Source organism: Siniperca chuatsi, linkage group LG6 (assembly GCF_020085105.1).
Source record: "Siniperca chuatsi isolate FFG_IHB_CAS linkage group LG6, ASM2008510v1, whole genome shotgun sequence".
NCBI lineage: Eukaryota > Metazoa > Chordata > Actinopteri > Centrarchiformes > Sinipercidae > Siniperca > Siniperca chuatsi.
The window spans coordinates 11,009,771-11,023,663 of NC_058047.1; the positions used below are offsets into that span (position 1 = coordinate 11,009,771).

The 13,893-nt window shown below is 35.9% G+C and overlaps 3 protein-coding genes and 1 long non-coding RNA gene across 9 annotated transcripts in view; 2 read left to right on the forward strand and 2 right to left on the reverse strand.

The window, feature by feature from the left end:
* Positions 1-13,893, forward strand: part of LOC122878132 — a 51,867-nt gene that overhangs the window by 33,443 nt on the left and 4,531 nt on the right. For 3 of the 4 annotated variants that reach the window (XR_006378415.1, XR_006378414.1, XR_006378417.1), the window contains exons 2-3: positions 11,653-11,737; positions 13,738-13,799. This is a non-coding gene — a long non-coding RNA (uncharacterized LOC122878132). Of the gene's footprint in view, positions 1-11,652; positions 11,738-13,428; positions 13,570-13,737; positions 13,800-13,893 lie in introns of all 4 variants that reach the window. The other variant, XR_006378416.1, reaches the window with a different exon arrangement.
* On the forward strand, positions 1,409-3,482 carry LOC122878131 (GTP cyclohydrolase 1-like). Its single transcript, XM_044200503.1, has 6 exons — positions 1,409-1,772; positions 1,939-2,048; positions 2,244-2,299; positions 2,381-2,412; positions 2,531-2,615; positions 3,043-3,482. The coding sequence occupies exons 1-6, from the start codon at positions 1,526-1,528 to the stop codon at positions 3,170-3,172; spliced, it is 660 nt and encodes a 219-aa protein (XP_044056438.1). The 5' UTR covers positions 1,409-1,525; the 3' UTR covers positions 3,173-3,482.
* Positions 5,204-7,783, reverse strand: LOC122878129 (GTP cyclohydrolase 1-like). Its single transcript, XM_044200501.1, has 6 exons — positions 7,416-7,783; positions 7,140-7,249; positions 6,889-6,944; positions 6,776-6,807; positions 6,573-6,657; positions 5,204-6,313 (listed from the first exon to the last, which is right to left on the reverse strand). Exons 1-6 carry the CDS (start codon positions 7,684-7,686, stop codon positions 6,184-6,186), a joined length of 684 nt encoding a protein of 227 aa, XP_044056436.1. The 5' UTR covers positions 7,687-7,783; the 3' UTR covers positions 5,204-6,183.
* kank3 (KN motif and ankyrin repeat domains 3) overlaps positions 11,055-13,893 on the reverse strand; it is a 33,399-nt gene continuing 30,560 nt past the window's right edge. For all 3 annotated transcript variants that reach the window (XM_044200486.1, XM_044200484.1, XM_044200485.1), the window contains exon 12: positions 11,055-12,676. In XM_044200486.1, the coding sequence (XP_044056421.1) occupies positions 12,614-12,676 (63 nt within the window). In that variant the 3' untranslated portion in view covers positions 11,055-12,613. The remainder of the gene's footprint in view (positions 12,677-13,893) is intronic.

Consider the following 13,893-nt stretch of genomic DNA (forward strand, 5'->3'; position numbering starts at 1 on the left):
AAACTGTTTTGTTTATGTTTCAATAGTTATTTCGGTTTCACAATAAAATATTGGTTAATGTCTGTACTGTCACTTTAAGAAATATCATATTTTTGGATTATTATCAATTGGATTATTATTGTCAACAAACGGGACTTGCTAGTTGGGGGAAGTTGCGGCGCACCATGCATACTTTATGGAGGAGGATGATTGTCCCGCAACGGCACCCGGAGTTGGCGGTGTTCCGACTCGAACACAGTTGAAGGTACTGCGTTTTGGCTTGATGCGCAATGTTGAGGTGCTTTAGCATTGACGTTGCACCCCCCCGCAAGAAATTAACATAAATGGCATTTCCCTTTGTCCTTATCTTTGGCTTTACTGAAATGTTGCCAAACCTTTGACCACTTTGCACGGTCAGCCATCCTAGCAAGCAATCAAGTGACCAAAAGAGAATAAATAGAACGAACGAGGACGAGGGCGTGACGCAATTAAATTCTTTTTCGATTAGTTTAATGGCGGTTGGCAGGCAATTCAATTAAATTTAAAAACTTTATTGGACAATCGATGTATGTAAGTGCCCCAGTGATTTGATTTTAAATGACATGACTCTAAGTACTTGAGACATAATGTTACGTTATAGGACCCGGTGGTCTGGATAGCAGTATCAATAAGCTTGGGCCTTATTGATTTTCAGGTTTTGAGAAATTTGGAACCGGGTCCTTATCGAACTGGGTCTCGATCCCCATTCCTAATAATAACATAATAATAACTATTTGTATTTCTTAATTCTACATTTATTTTTATTATTTACCTATTCTCTTAATCAATGGCAATTGCATTTCATAAGGATGACACAAACTATCAATATTATGAAGAATACAATCTGGTAATATGTGATTCTTGGTGAGTGCTCCAACACAACTTTGGTGATTTCCCTGATAGTATCTCTGCGTTATGTAATACTGAATAGCAGTGTTGTATTTATTGTATTGGAATTATGGCATGACTGTGTAGGCCCACTCATCAGGCCCAGCTTGGCGACTGTCACCATGTTGCCATGAGTCATGTAAATTGAATAGTGTAATGTAAATGTAATAAATGTAAACATCACTTAACTCTATTTTTGACTGCAAAAAGGGTTGACTATTCGAGATTTTGGTTGGACCTTAAGTAAAGACATGAACATGAACAAAATGCAGCTAGGCGTGTTTAAATTAATGTTTCCGATCTGATCGATATGTAGTCTTCTGTGACCTCAAATCAGAGCATGGGACTTCTACGTATTTTAAATTAAATCACAGGATCAGTTTACTCCATGGCATTTGATGCATGGTAATTTGAAATTGATTTCTCCTGCATGGGTGTCTTGAGGCTTCAGTGATGCTGTAGCCCCAGGGAGACCCACATCAGACTTAAAAAGCCAGGGGAAGTCCTTTCTGAGACCACTGAACCAACAGCATACCACTGGGCCTGTTTCATTGTATCCTGCAACATCTTTCACTGAAAGTAGAGCAAACAGCCAGAAAGGTATCACCATTCTTCAGAGATGAACGGAGTAGTTAACGAGTACCTGAGCATGTGCATCGAGCCTAAACATAACGGTTTGTGCAGAGAAGAGAAGGACTCCAAGGATGCTGCAGATGCAGACAAGCTGTCCTGCATTGAGAACGCTTATACCACCATACTGAGTGAGCTGGGAGAGGACGTCGACCGGGAGGGACTTCTACGTACACCACTACGTGCAGCCAAAGCCATGCAGTTCCTCACTAAAGGCTACAAAGAAACAACCCAGGGTGGGTACAGTCTTATGGATGACAAAGCTTTCGCTAGTGCTAAACTTGATTGTCCTGGTCTCAAAATCATTATATCAAATGCTAGATCCTAACTAATGTCTGTCGACTTTTGATTTGCTCTACTGTTAACACAGAATGTTAAACTAACTATTTAATCTTCTCTCAGATATCTTGAATGACGCAATCTTTGATGAAAACCATGAAGAGATGGTGATTGTCAAGGACATTGATTTGTTCTCTCTGTGTGAACATCACCTGGTGCCTTTCTTTGGCAAGGTAATTTAATAAGAAAGTTATTCAAAGTTCTTAAAAACTGATATTTACTTATAACGTATATTTATTTTTATTATTATATTTGCAGAATCTATCATTCTACACCAGATTTTGTATTTCAGTAGCCATTTTTACAAGCATATACACTGATATACTGCATTTTAACAACAAACTACATGATTTGTTCCAATGTGTCAGGCTCACATAGCATACCTCCCAAACAAGAAAGTGGTTGGTCTTAGCAAGCTTGCAAGGTAGGTGATTAAAAAAATAAAAAAACCACAAACACTCTCAAAGACATCCGTTTCATTCTCTTAATTTTTGTATCGTTTCAGAATTGTTGAGATCTACAGCAGGAGGCTTCAAGGTAAAAAAAAAAAACCTGCTATAATATTGTATACTGTTATGCCTTCCTCTGTAATCTTATTTATCTTTTAATTTCTCTACGTTCCTGCGTTACATGTAATGTGTAACTTTCTCCACAGTTCAGGAGCGTCTAACCAAACAGATTGCTTCAGCCATCTCTGAAGTGTTGGAGCCTGCTGGAGTAGCAGTGGTGATTGAGGCTGTGTGAGTATTCAGCAGACATTACATGTGTTTGATAATAATTTACTGGAACTTGTCTTCTTAGTCTCTTTTAGATGTAAGTGGTTTTAATGTATCACGGGTACTTTGATAGTGCTACATACAATGTATGTCAACACATGAGTTTGCACATGTTATTTGCACCAAACATGTAACACATTATTAATTAGATGATCTACATTACATATAATTTTAAAGGTTTCCCTAATACCTATCTATGTCTATTGTTTTGTAGCTTAATTTTAACACAGTATATGGATTTATTTGTAACATGCTTCTGTGGAACATGGAAATGCAACTACAAAACTACTATTAGCACACAAGCTGGTGTATGAGACAATATTATATGGCCTCTGTGTAAATCATGAATGCGCTTTACAGTAATTTATACAACCTCCTTTGTGCATTTCAGCCACATGTGCATGGTGATGAGAGGTGTGCAGAAGATGAATGCCAGTACAGTTACAAGTGTCATGCTGGGAACATTTCATGACGATCCCGATACCAGGAAGGAGTTCCTCGCTCTTACAATGAGGAAGTGAAAAGTTTTCACCTCAACAAACGGTCAAACAGAGGGAATTCTACTGTGCTTTAACCACTTACATGTTTTTTGAGTTCTCCGTGTGTATCTGTCAGTTTTATTTTCAGACTTCTTACTTGAGCTGATATCTTTGTTTGTGTTAAGCTCTGTGAGGCAGCTGAAATATCAGACACATGAAATGTCCCACCAAAAAACACTGGAATATGAAATTGATAACTGATGGTAATATTGAATTAATGTAATGGCTACAATGTGCTCCACATTGTATACATGTGCAGATATTATGAAAATAAAGATTAAGCTGATTCTTATTTTTCTGTATGTCTATTTTTTATATTTTAAAAAACGGATGCTATTGTATGAACTTTTTGTTGTTTCATACAATGATAGCATATGATCCCATGCCATACTTGCCAACCCTCCCCCATTTGACCAGGAGACTCCTGTTTTTCATTGCCCTCTCCCGGTTTCCTCCCGGGGTCACAATTGTCCCGTATTTTTGCCGATTTATGACAATTTTACACCTTTTCCTTTTCGTTATCACAACCTGTTTCTGGCACTGTACAGCGACTCTCAAAGTCTGTTTCCACCCGGACAACAATACAGCTACACCAAATGTCATTTCTTGGCATGCACATGACACGGAAGAGAGCTGCTTGTGCCTTGTCCTCCTCAGTGAGTGAGAGACGGAGAGAGAAATGGGGAGTACTAAGAGAAAGAAATACTTTCAGGAAATTTCAGATGTCCTGGAAAGAAGAATTCACGTGTCTTATGGAAGGGGGCAGGGGCAAAAACATTAATGAATGATGAATATTAGTTTATGCCATAGATTCTTGCAAGTTCATACCAGAGGGGCGAAATATTCTTTATTCTTTCATGAGAATGAAAAGTATTTAACATAAATATAATGTTGCAGTGTACTTATTATTTTGTTATTTTCGTTCTTTAAAAGTCACCAGAATGCAGGAAACAAAGTCTCTGAAACTCAAATTTTTCTAGGGGATGACCGCCAGACCCCACGCTTTGGTTTCTAAATGCTCCCTATTTTTGAGTTCTCAAGTTTGGCAAGTATGTCCTATGCTATCCTATGTGTTCACAATCATCGTTACAATTGATGCGTCAATCAGTGTATTTATTTCACACCATGGAAATAGTCAAAATAAACTTCACAAAAAGCTGCCAGACACACCATGACAAATATACCATACAGTAGAATACATTTTCACATACAACACACCACATTAAGCTGACAGTCGTTTCTATTATTTTGTCCACCCTATTTGTATCAATGAGGGTAGGCTAAACAACAGAAACACTTCTCTGTGTAATGCAGTACAGTTGGTATGTTGTTTTGCTTATTATTCTTGTGCATATCATGATTTTAAACAAGTTCCCAGAAGAGTCTTAATGTCAAGTACAAACACCTGCTTGTTGTCCAGGTTCTCTAGTCACTCTATGTAGCTTCTTTAAGATAAGCGTTATAGTAATTACTATAATAATGTTAGTTAAAGTTATATTGTATATTAAACTAGATACATAAATATAAAGATAATTTACATTTTGTTAGCGATTCTCCAGGCTGCCACTGTGTCCTGGAAAAATTTGAGGGAGGGACAATTTTTTTATTTAGTCTGAATGATTATAAGTTTGTTATCTACAGTGTGGTTATGATGGGCAATCAATGGGTATGTCTGCATCCAGTGAGGAGCTAGAGCCATAAAGCTTTGCATGTAAAGTAAATACCTATTGATTTTAGTTAGATATGAGGTTCAAAGTCCAGAACATATAATAAGCTTCTTGAGTTATTCTTTTTTTCTTTTAATTACAATTATGCTGAGCTAATGTTAAAACTCAACTATAATAGAGAGACCCCAACCAGTGTTAGTATTGGCTTTTAAATACTGAAAGCTAAAAAAATGTAAGTGGTTGCCGAAACTGAAAATATGGTTACCATTTTTAGTCACCTTATATTTTGAGTAATTAAGATACTATGCAGTTATATAGCAGCTTAATAATGAAAATGACATAAAAGAAATGTTTAAAAGCTTTATTAAAGTAACCAAACAAAATTCTTTGTTTTATCTGATACAAAATTTTAATCTTTTGTGTCATCAGTTAACGTGTCCACCCTCAATTCCTGGTATACAAAATACCTGCATTTGTTTGTGATGTTGACAGGTTAGTCAAACTTTTCACCAGACAGTCAAACAACTTAATTTGCTGTAGTGTCAAATAGCAGCCCATGGGCCAAATATGGCCCTCTAGAAAAAATATTTAGACCTTTGATAGAAGCTGAAGTTTTTATTTTCATAATTTACATAAACTTGTACATGATTTTTTTCACATACCTACAGTAGAATGTAAATAAAAGGTTTAGATAAAATCCCAGTATAATCCCAGTATAATAATATAAGTATAATCCCAAATATAACCTTGTAACATTTAATACTCCCCCTACATGAAGAGAAGCATGCAGACTGAGGCTACTGTCTAATAATCAGATGAATAACACAGTCTTAATTTTATGGCTTTAGTCTATTGGCCATAACAGATTTGTTTCTCAAAAACACAAATAGGTTGCAATCAAACAGAAATTATGTGCTGATGATTATTTTTTTCTAAATGTCACATGCTTTCATTCAGTAGCATCTGATTTTGTTTAAATATAAACAAATAATAATACACATACAGAAAAATAAGAATCAGCTCTATCTTTCATAACATCTGTACATGTATACAATGTGGAGCACATTGTAGCCATTACATTAATTCAATATTACCATCAGTTTCATATTCCAGTGTTTTCTGGTGGGACATTCCTTGTGTCTGATATTTCAACTGCCTCACAGAGCTTAACACAAACAAAGATATCAGCTCAAGTAAGAACACCACCAACAAAAGCATTTCACTGACAATAAAACTGACAGATACACATGGAGAACTCAAAATACGTATAAGTGGTTGAACACAGTCGAATTCCCTCTGTTTAACTGTTTGTTGAGGTGAAAACTTTTACTTCCTCATTGTAAGAGCGAGGAACTCCTTCCTGGTATCAGGATCATCATGAAATGTTCCCAGCATGGCACTTGTAACAGTACTGGCATTCATCTTCTGCACACCTCTCATCACCATGCACATGTGGCTGAAATGCACAAAGGAGGTTGTTTAAATTACCATAAAACAGTAAAACACATTCATGATTCATACAGTCTATTTATTATTTATCAGAACTTTGCTATAAAATTTTTTTGACATGGTCTCTAAATCCAGGTAATCACCAAACTTATTTTCTACACCAGTTTGTATGCTACTAAAGGTTGTGTGGCTGCATTTCCATATTCTCCACAAGCTTTTTAAGTGACAATACAATAGACATGGCAGAGAAAAAGCTGAATACCCACACAGCCTCAATCACCACTGCTACTCCAGCAGGCTCCAACACTTCAGAGATGGCTGAAGCAATCTGTTTGGTTAGACGCTCCTGAACTGTGGAGAAAGTTACACATTACATGTAACGCAGGAACGTAGAGAAATTAAAAGATAAATAAGATTACAGAGGAAGGCATAACATTATACAATATTATAGCAGGTTTTTTTTTTTTACCTTGAAGCCTCCTGCTGTAGATCTCAACAATTCTGAAACGATACAAAAATTAAGAGAATGAAACGGATGTCTTTGAGTGTGTTTGTGGTTTTTTTATTTTTTTAATCACCTACCTTGCAAGCTTGCTAAGACCAACCACTTTCTTGTTTGGGAGGTATGCTATGTGAGCCTGACACATTGGAACAAATCATGTAGTTTGTTGTTAAAATGCAGTATATCAGTGTATATGCTTGTAAAAATGGCTACTGAAATACAAAATCTGGTGTAGAATGATAGATTCTGCAAATATAATAATAAAAATAAATATACGTTATAAGTAAATATCAGTTTTTAAGAACTTTGAATAACTTTCTTATTAAATTACCTTGCCAAAGAAAGGCACCAGGTGATGTTCACACAGAGAGAACAAATCAATGTCCTTGACAATCACCATCTCTTCATGGTTTTCATCAAAGATTGCGTCATTCAAGATATCTGAGAGAAGATTAAATAGTTAGTTTAACATTCTGTGTTAACAGTAGAGCAAATCAAAAGTCGACAGACATTAGTTAGGATCTAGCATTTGACATAATGATTTTGAGACCAGGACAATCAAGTTTAGCACTAGCGAAAGCTTTGTCATCCATAAGACTGTACCCACCCTGGGTTGTTTCTTTGTAGCCTTTAGTGAGGAACTGCATGGCTTTGGCTGCACGTAGTGGTGTACGTAGAAGTCCCTCCCGGTCGACGTCCTCTCCCAGCTCACTCAGTATGGTGGTATAAGCGTTCTCAATGCAGGACAGCTTGTCTGCATCTGCAGCATCCTTGGAGTCCTTCTCTTCTCTGCACAAACCGTTATGTTTAGGCTCGATGCACATGCTCAGGTACTCGTTAACTACTCCGTTCATCTCTGAAGAATGGTGATACGCCATTCTGGCTGTTTGCTCTACTTTCAGTGAAAGATGTTGCAGGATACAATGAAACAGGCCCAGTGGTATGCTGTTGGTTCAGTGGTCTCAGAAAGGACTTCCCCTGGATTTTTAAAGCCTGACGTTGGACCCTGAAGCTATGTGGAGTCATTGAAGCCTCATTAAGCCAAGGAGAAAATGATTTGTGAATAATTTACACACTTGAACAGTTGACTACTATAAGCCTAAACTCTCCAGGGATCTAATCACCATGCAAATCAATTTCAAATTCGTTTGGAGCTTATCCATTTGACCGATCCTATGATTTAAACACCTAAATGTCCCGTGCTTTCAAGTGACTTCACACAACGCTAGATTTAAGTTAAAAATTGGGTGTAGAACAACTACCACTCATATGCAATCTTATAATAGGTAAACTTTCTAATAGAAACCATAAAAAAAACAAACTCAAAAGAAGAAGAGTTATGGAAAATGCATGAAATTGTCCTTTCAATGATACAGTGTTGATATTTTTCAAGGTTTTTAAAATAATTTGGAAGTATTTGTTACTTGAGCACATGAAGATACTAGACACAGTATTACCAGAAACCATCCAAGGAAAGATGCATTTTCTGCTATGGTGCACTCTACAGCCATATTATTAGGGAAAAAATATGCAAATTAATTTTCAAATGCATGGGGTCAGACTCTTTATCGACACCGTATTTAAGACTCAGGTCAGGATTGGTGGTGAAAAAACATGACTTGGAAATCCTTCAACACACACAGTATGATGCTTTCTAGGAGTTATTTTGTGATCTGTTGTTTTCTGTTGGTGTTTAATTTCTACCTGATCTAGCGCTTGTGTAGCGCTGTTGTCTCACACCAAGAGGTTCTTGTTTAAGTCCAAGCAGGTCAATTAAATGCAGTCATGTTTGTCTGTCCTTCCAGACCCCCATGACCCTGAGCAGGATAAACATTTATAGAAGATGGAAGATGTTACTTTGCGGACAAATGCAGAGGAAATTTGCACTGAGATGATATATTAATATTCCAACCCAAATAATCGCGGTCCATCTTTTAAATGTTGCACAGTAACTCATTTTAAACTGGAAACGTTGACTCTTTGAACTCTTTGAAGCTGAGTAGCAAATGTAACAAAGACTGTATGTCAGCCAACTTTATTCCTCGAAACAATGTCCACATGACAGCATATGGATCATAAGATAAGCATAGTCAACTCAAGTAGCTCTTTGTAATAATGGCTTGTTGCGGCCGAACAAAAATCAATTTTGCATGTAGCTTTTGTTTTTCGAAGAAGTTTTGCACTTCACCTCTTTTATTTCCTAGAACTATGTTATGGGTTTTCATTACATCACGTCACTTGGTCTCATCTTATACTTGAAGTCAGTGTTAAATATTAGCCATGACCAGGGTCTTTAATTAACCATAACCAAGTGGTTTTAGTTGCCTAAACTAGGAGTGAAGTGACATCTCAATATGATATACCATGATATATAAAATTAATTTGTATAAGTTTTATAAAAATCATATAAATATCCAACATTACTATAAAGCAGTCTTGCTCATTGATTTGCAAAATTGTCTGCAATGGTCCAGTGCACCAAGATATACTAAAGGGATAGCTACCGTGGTATAAACATGTCATCTGTCATGAACATCTCTGACAGTTCACCAAATTTCAAATAAATAAACTAAAGGCAATTTATCCAAACAAAAACTACAATAGAAGACAATACAACACCAAAGATTTTCTACAGACATGTCACTTCATATAGTTACAGTGGTGTGAAAAAGTGTTTGCCCCCTTCCTGATTTCTTATTTTTTTGCATGTTTGTCAGACTTAAATGTTTCAGATCATCAAACAAATTTAAATATTTGGCAAACACTTTTTCACACCACTGTTCGTCTTTTGACATTACTGGGTGTTATTTTTCAGCCCCTTAGGTAGCTGAAAACAGAGTATTAAATTTAAAGTTTAATTTCAAAGTTGAAAATGCATTGTATTCTGTTCAACAGCTGACTGTCTTGTGCTTCAGAAGAATTCACGCCTGGCTTCACTTATATTTATCATAATGTACCGAGCAAATCAGTCTGAGCCATAACCACATTTATTAATGGTGAGTTTACTCTCTGGAGAATAGTTTATCAACACTATTTTGATTGTATGGTTTGTAAATTGTTCTATATCAATCATTATTGAAATTGTATTTTTAAAAATTCCGTTTCATAAAGGCAACTAGAAGTGTTGAATTTAACATTTTATAGCTTTATTTCTTTTTTATTAACTGATTCACATTCTTATTTTTTTAATCTTGAGAAGCATGAATGTGTAGACACGCAGCTAGCTGACTGTCATAATGCTGCCATGACTAATGATGCATCAGTACATTTTTAATGCATGGAAATGCAAGGGTATAGTTCATCCCATTTTATTTATTTATATGTATTTAAGGTATTGAAAGGCATTTTTAAACTTACAGCAAAGCCTGCACACAATCATTAACCAGGCATAGGTCCTCATAAATTCAAGATAACCAAATAATTGATTGATGCTCACTTTGTGGTTCATTACTTGTGACTGTCACCAGACACACTCGTGGGGGCTGTAGGGAGAGAACGGATACTGAGAGGACCAAGGACTCTTCACTAAAATTTTCACACCCAGTTTCATTCTTTCACAACTAGATATAAGGACTGGTCAATAACCCAAACAGAAATAAAATATATGTACATGTACTGTATGTGAAGCTTGTTAGAGCATATTTAAATATATTGGTAAAATGTATGTATAAAGTACTGTAGATTGTGAATACCTGTTTGCTTATTGATGAATTTGTTGCAAATTTGTTAAAATCTAAATATACACTTTGTTTAGTTACATGAGTGTAATGTGTATTAAACAGTTTTCTAGCCATCTCATAATGAGAACATATACTGTATTATACACTCTACAAACATGGTACACCAGAGAGCTCTCTCTGGAGAAACCACGGTTCTTTGACAATTCCCTTCAAATCTGACAGACCATCAGAGGATCTGCAACAGCATAAATGTCCTCTAAAAACTGACTTTAAACTCTCAGTTGCACGATGACATAAAAAATTGTTTACATTTCAATAAAGTGTGCACTGTGAATGGATTTGTTTGCAGTGCATTGATTTAAAAGTGGTACATTTACTCAAGTACTGTACTTAAGTATAATTTTGAGGTACTTGTATTTTACTTTTCTGCTATTTTATACTTCGACTCCATTACATTTTAGAGGGAAATATTGTACTATTTACCCCACTACATTTATTTGATAACTTAAGTTACTAGTTACTTTGCAAATTCAGATTAAAAATACAAAATACAATCAACAAATTAATTATGACGTATTATTATAGGTAAGATGAGACTTTATTGATCCTCGGAGGTAAATTCACAAGCAGTATATCAAGTATTTAATATGAGCTCCATCTTTACAAGCCAACATTAAAGTGATGAACACATTAATGCATCAATAACTATAATACAATATTATAGTATACATTATTCTGAAATGGTCCATTATGCATGATTAGTACTTTTGGCACTTTAAGTGTATTTTGATGCTGATACTTTTGTACTTCAGTAAGAATTTGAATGCAGGACTTTTACTTGAAACAAAGTATTTCTACACCATGGTACTGCTAAGATCTGAGTACTTCTTCCACCCCTGGTAACAGCACACACCCATTTTAGAAAAGAAAACTTGCTCCATCTATTCTATGCCTATTAAGATGTACCATTTTCAGCACAATCTACACAATGGTATTGCTTTTTGATATAACATAGCCACATTTTGGTCAAATTTAACATTTTCTTACAACGAACAAATCTTGGTATTTCTTGTGTTTACTCATCTTTGTTTTTCTGAAGACGTGTCAATTTTCAAAATGTATTTATTGTCTTTCGTATTAACGTCTCTAATTCTCTGTTTTCAGATGCAGAGTGGCTTCAGAATTCAAGTGAATAGTTCCATGCATCTTGTGCTCATGAGCAACCCACGTGTCCCTCTGATCAGCCCAGGTAGGAATGTTATGTTACATTACGATTCATTCACAATAAGTTTAATGTTAGCTTGCTAAACAGTGAGTTTGGATTGCTAGGTAGTAGAAAACCCACAGGTAGGTGTAGGGGTGTGTGTATTAGGAACTAAAACATCTTGTTTGGAAGAGATGGTCTTTGTGAACTCCACCTTCACTTAGTGTAAAGAACAGTTTAATATTTAAAAAAATGTTGCACAAACAAGTAGTTTCCTCCAATTTTTATGTAAATGTTTATTTCAGACATGAATATATATATATATATATATATATATTTATATTTATATGAACATACAACACACAGACAGCTAGTGCAGACTATGAAGGTGAGAGGTTCACAGATCAGTTAACCAAGGCAGGAGAGCAGCTGTGTCGAGTCATTTGATTTCCATAGTACACACCGGACAAGCAGAATTAGTCAAGGTAGAGTAAGCCAGGATGTGCCAAACCAGGGAGCCAATATGATACATTTTCTGTAGCATCGACACTGGGAATTACTAGAAGGCAGTGATGTATCTTGACGCACATTGTTGTGTCAGTGTGTGTTGCCCTTAACAGTAAAATATTAGTGGAGTGCAAATAATGAATGTAAGGTCTCATCTCCTGTCAGAAAAAACAAGCGCTGGAGACCTTATTTAGACATGCTAGGAGCACATATTAGTCAAGTATATAATATAATATAACCATTCACGACTTTTATGGAAAAATAATATTCTCATATTAACAATACTTATAAATGCAGGACATATGGCAACATATAAATACATATATATTTAAGTAAATTCCAGTGGAGCTTTTCACAGCTCAGATCCAGTTATGTTTGCTGGTCTGTCCGCATACATGAGCGGCCATGATCCTGTCAGTCTGAAGGCCAGGGCTTGTGTGGGCTGGTGGGGCTCCTTGGCTGGGCCTTCGGACTCCCCTGAAAGACACAATGCGAAGAACAGGGTCGACTTTTATTCATTATTCTGCAAGTGATTATATTTTTTGAATAGCTTGAAGGGTTTAGAGCCATTGTTGACTGTTATTGGTATGTTAATTTAAAAAAGTGTACTTAAATTGTATTCACATGCATCATTTTAGATTAATTTAATGGCAATGTTTTAGTTATTCAGTTTTATGCATGAGCACAGGCCTCAGAATTGATCGGTCACAGTGATCACAGAACAGAAAACACAATCCACAGGCAGTGGTGGACTGTAACTAAGTACATTTACTCAAGTAATGTACTTACGTGAAGTACCTCAAAATTGTGCTTGAGTATTTTCATTTTATGCTACTTTATACTTCTACTCCACTACATTTATTTGACAGCTTTAGTTACTTTTCGGATCAAGATTTTACAAACAAAACTTTGTGTTATAGATTTAACCACCCAAAAGTATATAAAGCATTTAAAATTAGCTCCACCACAACCCGCTGTAACATTAATGTACTGTTTATATGTTAATGCATCAGTAAAAATGGTCCAGTAATATAATGATGGAACCCCGAAACACTCACAGGGCCCATTCTGACAAATTAATACTTTTAAATACTTGGAGTAAATTTTTTATACTTAAGTGAAGTTTTGAATGCCGGACTTCTACATGCTATTTAGTATTTCTATAGTGTGGTATCATTATTTTTACTTAAGTAAATGACTTAAATACTTTTTTCCACCACTGTCCACAGGAGCTTGATAACATCTACAGGGGGCAGCAGTGCACCTTCAGTCAGTGCTGCCCACACCCAAACTAAAGCTTGGAGCGCTGCTGTGGAACTGATCCTACCCACTTTAAATACAAGAGACATTGCTCACTGTACAGTTATGTTGTGAGTGTGACCTGCACCGACTTCAGCCTACTTGCATGGCATTTCCCAGCAGATTTGAAGCTGGTGGCTTTCAAACCTTTCAGCTTGTGACCCCAAAAATGAACCACTGCCAACTAAAAGTAAACTCTTGACTCCAAATGTTGATATTTATTGTCTCTTTCTTTTCAGGCTGTTAAACGTGATAAAAACAGAACCACACCAGTTAAAGCCAAAAGTGACTTTGCTCTAAGGTAGGCCAAATTTTGGGACTCTACTTAAGTTAGTTTATTTCACTGTTTTTAGTATGTCTTCTTTAACATATTACTGTAAAATAAAATTAATAAT

Bases quoted from the DNA above. Each gene is read 5' to 3' on its own strand.
- LOC122878131 (XM_044200503.1), top strand. From the start codon at position 1,526: ATGAACGGAGTAGTTAACGAGTACCTGAGCATGTGCATCGAGCCTAAA. The intron at 2,300-2,380 runs GTAGGTGATTAA...GTATCGTTTCAG, and splicing joins GGTCTTAGCAAGCTTGCAAG to AATTGTTGAGATCTACAGCA. The intron at 2,616-3,042 runs GTGAGTATTCAG...TGTGCATTTCAG, and splicing joins GCAGTGGTGATTGAGGCTGT to CCACATGTGCATGGTGATGA.
- LOC122878129 (XM_044200501.1), bottom strand. From the start codon at position 7,686: ATGGCGTATCACCATTCTTCAGAGATGAACGGAGTAGTTAACGAGTAC. The intron at 6,808-6,888 runs GTAGGTGATTAA...GTATCGTTTCAG, and splicing joins GGTCTTAGCAAGCTTGCAAG to AATTGTTGAGATCTACAGCA. The intron at 6,314-6,572 runs GTGGGTATTCAG...TGTGCATTTCAG, and splicing joins GCAGTGGTGATTGAGGCTGT to CCACATGTGCATGGTGATGA.